The sequence below is a fragment of the Panthera tigris genome, chromosome F3, assembly GCF_018350195.1.
Source record: "Panthera tigris isolate Pti1 chromosome F3, P.tigris_Pti1_mat1.1, whole genome shotgun sequence".
Taxonomy (NCBI): domain Eukaryota; kingdom Metazoa; phylum Chordata; class Mammalia; order Carnivora; family Felidae; genus Panthera; species Panthera tigris.
The window spans coordinates 10,207,351-10,220,407 of NC_056678.1; the positions used below are offsets into that span (position 1 = coordinate 10,207,351).

The 13,057-nt window shown below is 48.7% G+C and overlaps 1 protein-coding gene across 3 annotated transcripts in view; it reads right to left on the minus strand.

Moving 5' to 3' along the window:
• ILDR2 (immunoglobulin like domain containing receptor 2) overlaps window positions 1-12,851 on the minus strand; it is a 63,414-nt gene extending 50,563 nt beyond the window's left edge. For 2 of the 3 annotated variants that reach the window (XM_042975807.1, XM_042975805.1), the window contains exon 1: window positions 12,709-12,851. In XM_042975807.1, coding sequence (XP_042831741.1) covers window positions 12,709-12,754 — 46 coding nt within the window. In that variant the 5' untranslated portion in view covers window positions 12,755-12,851. Of the gene's footprint in view, window positions 1-10,635; window positions 10,675-12,708 lie in introns of those variants that run through there. The other variant, XM_042975806.1, reaches the window with a different exon arrangement.
• Between the last annotated feature and the right edge of the window lie 206 nt (window positions 12,852-13,057).

Consider the following 13,057-nt stretch of genomic DNA (forward strand, 5'->3'; position numbering starts at 1 on the left):
AAATAATTCCAATCTGGAAGCTCACCGAAGAATCTCAGTTTCTAGGCTCCATTGCTTCCTTCCACCACGCCAAATGTTGATGTGGCTAATTCCACTGCTCTCTAACTCACAGAGCTGGCGTGGGAAAAGAAGTTTCTTTACAATTTCTCCTGAAATTCCATTGCGTTAATTTGTAACCTTGTAATTCTTCTCCAAATCCCTATTCACACTCCAATTTTCCAGTTCTCCAAAAATGGGACAGAGAGGTGAAGGGACTTCGGTTAGCAGTGGTTGAGGCTGAATAACCAATCACAGGCATTGTTCCCAGTACAACACTTTGTACTTGACCACACCGCCTTTCTTCTCTGCTATCACTTCAGGCTATACCTGGGAAATCACATTTCCTAGCCTTTCTAGGATAAATAAAACCAGCAAAGAAGGCAGACAAAGTGTTGTATAAAAGCGTTGCTAAATAAAAGTATTGTACATTTTTTTGTTTGTTTGTTTGGTCAGGGTTTTGTGTTTTTGTTTGTTTGTGAGAGAGTTAGGCGATTACTAAGAATAACCTCCTTTACAGCTCTGTTCTCTGTTAACGAGATTAGCCATTTGACCAAGCTATTGGACTCCCTTAATTATTAATGTAGTCTAGTTGGTTCTCCGTTCATTCCAGGACATACAATATAAATCCATGCTCCAAAGAATCAGGAATACATTCTGAGAAACATCTACCATTTTACAGCATGAGAGCGAGAGTCATGGATTTTGGAATCCAGTCCTAAATTAGAGTCCAAGCTCTACCCCTTCCTGGCTGCATGACCTACAGCAAATTTCTCAACTCACCAATTTTAGTTTCCTCACTGGTAAAACCAGGATAATTATAACTACCTTACGGAATTGACCGAAGGCTAAATGAAATTTGAACCCAAGTCCTTAGGACAGCATGGTATATGGCAAACACTCAATAAATGTAGCTGGTGCTCCTGTCAAGCACAGTCTATTGACTTCTGGGAAGCTATGAACCTAGAGCTGGGTGAGCACAGATACGAAGACGGGAGATGCTAAGTGCGTAGAGGGCAGAGTGTGCAGAAACCGCACGGGAACGCTAGAATAGGTAATTAGGAGTTGAACAGTGACAGTGCCTGGGTTTACTCATCACTGCACAGTCACACAGGCACCTCCTGGAAATCAGAAGTGGAGGGTAACCCTGTGTGTTCCTGTGCAGGTATAATAGGAACCCTGGAACTCTCAGCTAAGGATACATCTGGACAACTGGAGAAGACAGGACGAAAAAATCTCAAGTAAATCCCAGTTTATCGGATCTTTAAGGACCTTAAGAGTGAAGAAAGATGGAAATGCCAATCCCTGCTTTAGCTCTATGAACTTCAAACTGTAGGATGAATGCCACCCGAGTCTTGAGCCTGCCTTTAGGAACCCCAACCCACTCTAGTGGGGTCTGGAATTGCTCTTCTGGCCCTAACCCTGAATTCTGGGTGAGGGCTTGGATTCCTTATACCCACTACGTACCATCTCCTTCTCAACCTGTGTTTATCTTAGACGGTCTCCTCTTGATTTGCAATCCATTTGCCCAACTGGGACTGAGACCTTACTCTAGGCTCCAGTCTGTTTACCTGGGCCACGATACTAGCCCCTTCTCCAGAGGACTGAGTACTGTTTCCTCTCCCCCCGACACATGACTGAACCAAATCTGAAACCATGTGGCTGACCACCCAACTTGGAAAAATACCTCTCATATGGGATCTCCATTCCTACCACCAGATCAGGCCCCCCAGAGAGAGTATGTAACTGGGGCGAAAACTAAGATTGATAGTTCCCCATGGGCACTGAGATACGGCCTGGCAATACCCTCCCTCTGGTTCTCATTTCCAAGAGATCTGCCCTGGGGTAAGGTTAGCGTCCTGAGCTTTGGTCCTACTTCCCACAGAGTTTTTTCTATTTCACTATTTGTCAGATGCCAAAACCCAGTACTCCTTACGCTGGAGTCTACACAGGCTAATAAGAATATCTTTGCATGCCAGGTAAATAAATTAAAAATGGTCAGCCTCTTCGTGGTGTTCACCCGTGCATTTGATCTGAGAAATCTTATTCCCTCCCACGGTTCCAACTATCATTTAAGTCTCAGACCCTCAGCTCTCTGAAGCCTCATCTGCATGTTTTAACAGATACTTCAAATTCAACATGTCTAACCCCACTCATCATCTCTTTTCCCACTCCTTGCTTCTAGAGCAGTCCTTCCTCTCTCTCTAGCTCCTCCGCCAGTATACCCCCATCCTATCACCTCGGATAGAAATCATAGCTTTGATGATTTCCTCTCCGTCCCCGAATACATTTGGTTGGTCACTAAATCTAAACATGTCTCAAATTTGACCCTTCTCTATTGCCGCCATCACCCCCTTCAATTAGGTTTCTATTCCTCCTACTAAATAATAATTATGAAATGCTTACTGTGTGTCCGAAATTGTGCTATGCATTATTCATGTAGTATCTTAATGAATTCTCTCAAAAAATTCTATAGTTGTTACTATGTTCATTTTATACATGATGAACCTGTTTCTCAGAGAATGTATGTATCTTCCCTAACATCTCAGAGTTAGCAAGGAACAGTCAGATATGAACCCAGGCTGACGGGCTCCAAAGCTCTTGAGCATCACTTCACATAGGTCTCATTACCTCCTCAGTTTTATAATTGCCTCCTACGTGGTCTCCCTACTTCTGGCCAAACACACTCTCCACATTTTTTTTTTTTAAATCTAGAGTTGTTTTTTTAAAGACATATCCAATCATATCTGCTCCCTGCTTCAAGATTTCCATTGATTCCCCTTTCCTTCCGGGATAAGACCCGAATGCCTAGACACGGCATATAGGGTCTTCAATGTGATTTGGCCCCAAGCACGCTCCAGACATACTAAAACATTTTCCATTCTCTAGCTATACGTATGTTATTCCTTTCGCTGGGGAAACACCAGAGCATGTAACTGAAGGAGTCCCGGCGAGCCAGAGAGAGGGAAGCATTGGGTCATGCATACGTTGGCACAATGGGAAAGACGGGCCTCCGAGTCCAGGCACTGGCGACACCATAAGGGACTGCTGTTTCGGGGTCTGATAAAGAGATTTATAGAGGTAAGGAAAGAATCTGTGTTTCATCCTACAAGTGAAAGCAAGTATTTCAGAACACTGGAGAGAAAAGGTTAGGGAAGATAGCAGAAGATAGCAAAAGAAGCGAAGTAAGGTAAGGAATCATCCTTTATAGAAGGCATCAGTAAAATTTAGGATTCCTGACTGAGAGCAGCAAATAGCACACTGAGGATCACAGGTGAGGATTGGAGATTATGTGTTTTTCTACATTTGCAGAGGAGGGAATCTTCATTCTTAGACCACCAGACCATGCTGGCAGTTGTCATTGCGCCCCTGATCAACAGAGAAACTCCCCTTGCCTATCAAACTCAAATTCAATCAAAAGTCTGTTTGAAAACACTCTGTTAAGTTCTGGCAAAATTGATTTGAAAGACCAGTCCCTGATCTTGAGAAATTCAATACAAAGTTAATTTCTAACTCTAGGCTCCCTGGGGGCAGGAACCAGGATTTGGTTGACCCTGTATCCCCAGTATGTAGCAAAGCCACAGAATATGGCTAAAGCTCACACAACGCGGAATGAATCAACGGATGAAAGAATAAATGAAGGAGCGACCCACCCCCAGCACAGAGAATGGATTCTGGCCAATAACTAGAAAAGCTGCCTAAAAGTAGAGTGATGCGCGACGGCTCAGAGAGCAGCCCCCACCTCAGCTAGTCACTAGGCCAGGGAAGATCAGCTCCAAGTAAAGACAATGCCTCCCTTCATGCGGCCAAACAAGGTCCTGCCCCAATTCTCATGGAAAGGAAAGGATTCCAGACGTGACAAACCGTGTTCTTGCGAGAATAACAAAAGCAGTATCTGAAGCAAAGCTGTTCTTATTTTAGCCGTTTCATTTTTTTCCAAAGCAAGTTCCTTTTCCCCACTAGTTAGTTGGTAAGCTATTCCTGCCAGCATCTTTGGGAGGCAGCTCAAGAAGCACAGTCCCCTCTTAGAGAAACAAAGATTGCTGCTGAAGGTCATGGACAATCATCATTGTAGGGATTTTCATCTTTAGAAATTTCGTATAAAGCTCATCCGTCCTTGAAGTTCCAGAAGTGGGATTCTGACCTCAGAATCACCCGTTGCCCAGCACACCTTGGCCGTCAGACTCCTAAGGTTTTGCTTCATTCCGTATGACAGTACAAATCTTCCTTCTCCTGCCTTCACGTTAGATCTTATTTAAGAAATTTATCTTTTGCCTTCACGCTTTCAACATATTGTCCCAATTTCTTAAGATACTGCCTGCCACGGGCGGGTTTCCTAGGTGTAGGAGATGAGTACAAAGTATCCACGCATCTCCTCTAGGTTTGGTCCATAGTCCAGAAGAGGAAATAAAGCTTGTCCATCCCTCAGTGGCATTGCCAGGATGGGAGCAAAGTATTTGGAGAAATGCTGCCCTGCAGGCTCAAGGTTTAAAGGAAAAGACAAGTCAGCTTGGGTCTTTTTTTCCCCTAAAAAAATAGGAACAATCCATCATCTTCCTGATGTACTTGGGTTAAAAAATAAAATAAAAAGGCTTTACAAAGAATAGCAGACATTCCCTTGGTATTTGCCTAATATCTAAGCCCAATTATGCAGCTTTCCCACGGGTTCTGCAAGTTAATCAGCTTCCTTCTAACTCCTTTCCTGCCTCAATTGGCCAGGATCAGTTTCTCTTGTTTGCTCTCATGACACCTGATTGCTTGATCCACTTCAGCGTTAGGGTGACCAGATGTGCCATTTGGAGACTTTAAAAATGTGACAGCATTCTTGTGTATTTTCTCCCTGGTAGTCCTCAAAGGCAGCAATAGCTCCCCGTCTTCCACGGGGTTATGGTGAATGCCAGTGCTGCCCTGGCTCAAGTAGGCTTTGCTCATGGCCTGCTTATTATCTGCTGCCAATAACGCTGTACTTGTGCACACAGAACTTGCCATTCATTAAGCGTACGTTCTCTGTGTCCAACTGAGCCACGCTTTCCCATTCTCGGCCGCCACTGTGCAGATGAGAGCCAGAAGCCTATCTCTTTTCTGTCTGATTTGCCTTGTCTTCCAGAGATCTGAAATGAGCTCCTGGGTAATGTCTAGCTGGCCTACCTGCTGTTCCAACAGGACCAAAGCTGCACTAAAAGAGGTCAGTCCCTAGCCTGCAAGGCAGAGGTACTTTGGAAAGTGTCCTGGTTCATTTGGGTGGGTCAGATTTCTGACATGGGCCGGCCATTTGGACAGAGAAAACTCCTATAAGAAAGTTCTGAACCACCTATACCACCTCGTTATCTGTATTTCCATGTCTAGACTCTCACCTGAGCTCCAGACCCAACGACACAACCTCATTCTCCGGGTGGATGTTACACAAGCACCTCCAACTTGTCACTCTATAGAGGGAGACACTAAGGGTCCCCCCTCCGTCAGTAATGGAATTTCTCAGGGCTTAATCTAGCCAGCCAAGCCAGCCAAATACTATGCTTCCTGGCTTCTCTGTAGCTAATGTGGCCATACGTTCAGGATGAAGGTAGATGAAGAGAAGTGATACGTGCAACTTCTGGGTTACCTTTCTAAAGACAAGCTGCCTGCCTGGCCCTCTGCTTTCCTTGCTCCAACTGGCTGAGAATGCCTGTCACTGGAGCGGTCTTGGCAGCTACATGTGGGGAATGGCAAATTCACCCCCATTGGGCCTGGAATATTACAGGGGAGAGAAAGGAATTATTCTGTGTGAGTTATTATATTTTAGAGTCTCTTTGTTCGGGCAGCTTAGACTCTACTTTAATGAAACGCAAAATAGTGAAACTTTATCTCCCTCCCTGACATGTTTCTCCTCCTGTATTAGTTCAGGCCCACAAATGGCATCCCCAGCGATCCCAAGCCACAAACCCGAAGGCCATCTTTGACACTCCTGCCCCTTCACCCTGCACATCCAACCACGCCACCGCCACTCCTCCATGTCTAGTCACTCTGTGACTAACCCACTCTGTGACTAACCCACTCTCCGCACTGAGGTCCAAATGGTATTTCTAAAATGTACGTCTGTTTGGGGCACTCCCTTGCTCTGACCCTTTTAACGACCCCTTCCGGCCACTTCAGGAGTAGAAGGGACAACTGGCCCCATTTCAGAGGGGGCCATTCTCCTTCATCCCTCCTGCAGCACCAAATTCCCCGACCACACTGGAATATTTGTAATGTTCAGCATCAGGTCCTCCCTGCTTCTTGTCTTTTTTGCACATGGCTGCTCCCTCTGCAAGTTCCCCTTCTCCCATCCCACTTTTCCCCTAGTAATTCTTCCTTATCCCTCCAAACTTGCTCGGCTATCACTTCTTCTAGGAGTCTCCTCTTGCTCTTACTGCAGTCACAGTACCCGAGAGGATGACATCGCATTGCCTAAGAATTTCCTATTCAGCGGTCCCTGCCATGAAATGACAAACTCTCTCCTGCAGCCTTTTAAACACTCTGCTACATAGTAGGTACTCGACACATTTGCTGAATGACTTAACCCAGTTAATAGATCGTCTTATTTATTATTCCCAATTCGCTTTCCCTCTGGACTCTTGCATTGTTCCCTGTAGGCAGAGTAACACTTCAAAAACCATGGGCTTTTCCAAGGACTTGCATTGGCCAATGGAACATAAGTACGTAAGACACGTAAGGCCATGAGACACGTCCGAGCAGAAACTTAAAGGGCAGATGCATGCTTTGGCTCTGGTCACTCTAGGCCCTCCCCCTACCCTCTTGAGCCCTCCACCATGACAACGGCAGGCCCAGCTAGTGGCTGCTTCTTCATCCCGGGTCTTGGAACAAGAAGACATTTGGAACTGAGCCAAGTCCACCAATTCTAGCCAATTCGTAGCTGACTTCAGCTCCCCTGTAATATGAGCAGGGGCAAATGTCTGCTCGTACGAGCTACTGAGATTTGGAGGTTGCTCCCTGCTGTATCAAAATGCTGGCTGATATGCCTATTTGGGGTTCATAATTCGTAATTGAGGACCTACTGTGTACCACGCATCGTGCTGGGAGTTTTACATAATTCCATTTTAATCATCACAACAGCCCTATAACGTAAGTTAATTTCCCACTTTCAAGCCAAAGAAAATAAGGTGAAATATTAAGCTGGTATTCAAATCCAGGTCAGTTTGAATCTAATCCCTCTCCCTGCACTGCCTCTGGGTCTGCCTCCTGATGAGCCGAGGGCATGGAGGAGTGACGATGCAGGATCCCAGCTGAATGAGGGTTCTACTCCTGATTCGGGGCAGACACTGCAGGAGAACAGGAAGCAGCATGTTCTTCTGACTTCTTCTTTGTTTCTTGGCCCATAAAGAACACTAGTCACCCAAAATGCCTTCTTTCACTTTCAGAGAGCCAAAAACTATCTTGAAGACCAAAATTTCAAGTGTGCACACGCCCCAGCTACATCCTGGGCGGCTCCCGGGTGCAGAGCCCCAGCCCCTAGTCCCGGATGGGCTCTGATATACCAGAAGTTATCTGCTGTCCCTGGGTCACATCCTCTGTTCTCTGGGCCTCACTGGAGCACTTCTCACTTACTTTAGATCTTAGAATTGAAGTGGAAAAGCTAAATGCTTTCTTTATCACTAGTCCCTGCCATATTTCCTTGAGTTCCATGAACTCTGAGCCTCACTACCCAGTGCCCCATAACAGACCCCACGTATGTTCACTTAAATCAAGAGTTCTACTCCGACCCACTGTAAGCAGAAAAGAATGTTTCACTTGGATTCAGGCACTTGAAACAACCAAGTCGTATCAAGTCAGTGTCACTGTTTCTTATTTTTTGGATCAATAAGATACCACGGACTTGGACAAGTCACTTATTCTCTCTGAGTCTTTGTCTTCTTAAGTAGAGGCAGGTAATATCAGCCATTCTTACTTAGAATGATCAAAAGGCATAATGTATATGAAAGCCATTTAACATACCAAAAAGCATGATAGCATGTTTGTTTAAAACAAGAACAACCATCACATTATGCCTCTCTTTATATTCTTGATTGGAGAAAAGGAGGCATAAAAGCTAAAACGTCGAAAGAAGTGAGGAGGTGAGTGGGTCCTGGAACAGAAAGTTGAGACTAGAAGGGACATTCTAGGGCCATATTGGCTCTAGGAGGATTCATCCCACCTGGTCCACAGTGCTTGGCTTGCTTTGCCAGTTCCCAATCTGACCACATTTAATAGTTCAGAGTGGACCCTCTCCTATCCACCAAGCACTGGGTGCTACCCCATCCGTTTCTCTGAAAATCCTAGCAAGAGCTCTCCCTCCCCGGCTGGTGTCTTTCATTCCAATCGTTCGTGATCAGGGAAAGGCTGAAGAAACTGGAGCTCGCTCGTGGCTCTTCCCTGGGTGAATTACAAAAGGAAGACTGGACCTGTCACTCTTCAGTTGTGACTTCCAACTCATCAAAGTTACATGGAGAAAAGATTCTACATCATAGGATCTTAGAGCTGAAAGTGACCTCAGAAGTCATCTCATTCACCAGGTTATGAGACCCAGATCCCACGGTTTACATAGTCAATCTGTGGAGCAGGCAGGACTGGAACCCAATCCTTAACTTCCAGGTCAAGGTTCCATCCACCAACCGAGCCCTGGTCCCAAAACTACGAACACTGTACTGAGCACCAAGTACTTGCACTAAGACTACGAGTACTAACAATTCCAAGTCTGCAAAAACCAGCCAACCCACAGAGTCACGTGAGTGTAAAATCTAAAGGGCGTGACACCCAAACAAGCCGCCCTGTTCTGGTCCAGAGGGCAGCCTCTGGCGGGGGGTGATGGAGGGGAATGGGGAGAGCTGTGATAAGGAGTTTGAAAGAAGATGCTCTGGTAAGAGCGAGGTCTCTTCCCCAGGAGAAAGGAGAACAGAGGAGGGAGAGAAACCGAAAGGAGTGCAGGACAGGAAAGGAGATCATGGAAGCGGAGGGGTCAGCAGTCTCCGGAAGCCACTCTTCCTTCTCCAGGGCTAATCCCCGCCTTAACTCTCCGTATCCAAGCCTCTCCTAAAAAAGGCACCGGGTATCTGCCTGAACGCCAACCACACCAGGTAACAACCGCTCCTGGATGCCTCCGGCCCCCTCCAGGCTGGGCTAGGAGCCGCCTGGAAGCACCCCCACAGCACTGGGTGCAGAGCTCCATTACTGCTTTGGCACAGGCCACTCCATAACCCGTGTCCGGCCACCCGCCGGCGGGTGCTGGGAGGCAGGGCTGTGTCTCATTCATTTTCGTAACCCCGGCACGGCGCCCGCACGTGGCCGGAACTCCGCAGCTGACGGACATGCGGGAACACGTGTCTCCCCGCGGCCACCACCTCTTCTGGGAGTTCTTTCCAGGCCTCCGCCGTCGGATCCACTTCAGGTGCGGCTTGGGTGTGCCTCTGCCACGCTCCCCTCGCGCCCGTGTGGCCACGGTTCTCACCAGGGGACCTTTTGCTTCGACATCAAAATCACTGGAAAGCTCGCTTGAGTCACCGACCAGACTGACTACTCTTTGAGGACAAGGACTGTGTCTTTTCTCTCTTCATCCTCAGCACCTATTGGAACCCTTACAAAGCACAGGAAACCGTGCCTGGAGGATGGCTGAAGGAATGAATGGATGGATGGATGGATGGATGGATGAGTGAATGAATGAATGAACGAGTAAAGCCAGAAGGCAACCAAAAGAAATGCTAATAGAGCGAGCAATCTTCATCACAGGGAGGCGCAGAAGCCTCCAGGAAAACCCGTTGTCGCCCGCTCCCCGCATGGGAGTGTGTTCGCGGAGTGGACACGGCGCCAGCGTTTCTCACAGCTTCTGCTGCCAGGAAAGGAGGAAAACGCCACCATCCACATTCAGGAACAAAGACCGAGTGAACCCTCCTTCAGGTCCTACTGCTAGATGGCACCTGTTGCTAGAATAACAGCTGATAAGCGTTGCGTTTGGTTCAAAACAACAACAACCATCTATTACAGGAAGCAGCATCGCAATGACAATAAGAAATCATGAGGCTAAATATACAGCAGAATTTCAGCAATGAAAGACAAGGAAGGAGCTGCTAGAGACTGAGGGGAAAAAAACTAAAGTGTTGATTAGAAATTGCTCAGCCTGCATTAAAAGAAACAGGGGAGGAGGGAGGGAGGGAGGGAAGAGAAAGTGGGGGAGGAGAAAGGGAGGGAGAGGAGAATGAATGTGTTTTTCCCTATGCTCTCTGACTCATTTTTAATCTGTCCTTTCCTCTCTCCCTCCCTTTGTACCACCCCCTTAAGAGAAAATCCATTGATTGGGCCGGACTGAGATTTCTCACCTTTCCTCTCCCGGCTTCTCTGTGAACAAGGAGTCTGAATCCCGTCTCATCCTTGGCTTCCCCCCTCCCCAGCCGCCATCCTTAGCTCCTCTGCTTTGCTGAGGCTGAGAGGCAGCCGGTCCAGAGGCACAAGTGACAGCCCGATGGGATGACGGGGAAGCAGAAGCTGGGATCCGGGGACGCCTGCGGGGTCCACAGGATCTCCAGAGCCAGCCTCCCGTGCAGAGCACAGCCGCCCAGCCATCTGACAGCTGAGATGGCCCTAACAACTAACCTGTTGCCTGCCTCCTGACAGGTGGCGGCCTCCCCAGGTACAGAGCAAAGAAGGCACGGACAAAGCAGCGACTCCCCTCAAAAGGAGCACAAAACAAAACATCCTACAACAACCACCACCACCAACCGAACAAACAGAAACACCAGAGAGGCAGCAGCTTAGGAGAGTGCAAATAGGACTGGCCTGAGGCTTGGAGAACTGGGTTCTAGTCCCTGCTGCATCACAGATTTGCTGTGTGCCTGTCACCTCTCTGGACCTCCATTCCTGTAAACTGAGAGGGCTGAACTAGACGGCCTGTGACCCCTTCCAGTGATATGACTCCATCTCATAAAAAGCTGTCGGCCATCTAGCAAGGGCCTGGATATATGTTCGCCTTCTGCTCCCACTCCCTGCCAATCCCTAGCGTGCTTTTCTCGGGCACATCCCTGGGTATCTGCAAGACCATCTGTGACTCAGAGCACCCCCCCCCCAGGATACCTAGCTGACCTTGGGGAGGTGGTGATACAGGCTCCAGGCCCAAGTTCCTTCCAGTATGATAACGTAGAAGTAGAGGCAAATTAAGGACATTCAGAATCAGTGAGGGTGGAGGTGGAAGGCACTGGAGGCCAGGGGAGTGGGGAGACATGGCTCAGCCAAACCCTGAAATCAGAGATGATTCATATTTGAATAATGTGGGAGGGATGAACTCAGAACAGCCAAGAGAAGAGGCTAACTCTGCTGGCGTGCCCTGCTCCCCCAAACGGAAAGCCAGCAGGGGGCAGAGCCCGTGTTAGGGGCCCTTCGTTTGGAACAGGGGGAAAAAAAAAAATTGAGGCAATCAGTAATCTTACTCTACAGCTAAGGGAAAAGGAGTTTTTGCTTTTCTTCTTAAATATATTTTATTCTCTTCCAATGATTTAACTTGGATATTTTAAACTTGTTCCCCTTACCCTATTGACTTGAGTTTTCCAAATCTGAGTGGTGCCCCCAAAGGGAACAGAACTTTTTTTTTTTTTTTTGGTGCTATTTTCTGTTTTCTCCCCTGCCCTTCACTGCCCGCATCCAGTCCTCACAACCTTTCTGATCTCTTGTTCCTTTCCTCCATCAGTCCATCTCCACCTTGCTTGGAATCTTGGTCTCAACCGCTTCCAAACTACCTGAACCTTCCTACCCATCCCCACCCCCACCCAAGCAAGGCTACTTTGTGAATCTCTCAGGGCTAGCCACCGGCCCCTTAACCTCGCAGGATCTTCGTGTGAGACACCGTGCTAGGAACCTGAGCCTCTCCAGACCCCAGGGGGGTGGGGAGAAAGTTCCCTAAAAGGCAGGGGGAAACACAGAGGACCCAGCTAGAGGAAGTGACTTTAATGCTGAGGAGAAGCTCTACCCTCTGAATATCTCTGCAATTCATCTTTATTGGGGCCTGTTTATTGGGGGGAAGAAGGCTCGCTCTTCTCCACTGTGAGACCACTCCCCAAATTGTACCAAGCGAGAGAGAGAGAGAGAGAGAGAGAGACAGAGACAGAGAGACAGAGAGAGAGAGAAAGGCCCTAAACTCCACAACCAATCAAGCCTCCGTCCCCATCTCCTTCCTCATGCGCCCCACTGCACCCCCAGAGCCACAGAGAGAACGCCGCTGGCTCTCCCGGCTTCTCTAGGGAAGGAATTCAAGAGACACTCCTCTACCCCTCACCTCCACAAGACCAGTTCTGTTAATTAATCGGTCTCCTCCGAGCTTTCTTTCTCCCTAGCCAGGCTCTTCCCAGGACCCACAGCATTACAAACTCGGCATAAGACCAAGAGAGAACCGTTGTGTGGAAAAGGAAATGCACAAGAAAAAAAAAAAAATCCTAATGAGTCAAACACCTGCATCTCGATCCGTCTCACTTGTAATCGGGATTCTCCCCGCCTCCTCCATCATTCTAACACACACACACACACACACACACACACAGCCCCCTCCCCCACTTACCGCCGGCCTGCTAAGCAGCTTTAAGCCCAGCCAGGGGGGGAATGGGGGTGGGGTGGGGTGGGAACCGGAGCACCGAGGGAATATACATAAAGTTATTCGCCTGGGGAGAAAACGACTCCTACCTGTTAGCCAGAAGACAGCGATCCACGCCAGCACGACCCCGTCCATGTTCCCCAACTTCCCATTCAGATGAAGGAGCGGGCAAAGTGGGGCAGGGCAGCAGCGCAAGGCTCGGGGTGACCAGGCGGCAGCGGCAGCGGCAGCGGCAGCGGCAGCGGCGGGGCTGCGGCCGCGCGCGTGAGCGGGCCCCCGGCGTCCCTGGGCGCCGCCGCCCGCCCGCCCGGCCCGCCGCGCCGCCTGCCGAACGCGCGCTGCCGCGGGCTCCCCGGCTCGGCTCGGCGCGGCTCCCGGCGGCGCTCCCGCACGCCCAGGCAGCGAGCGCGGCGCGGGGCGAGCGCCTCCCCGCCGCAG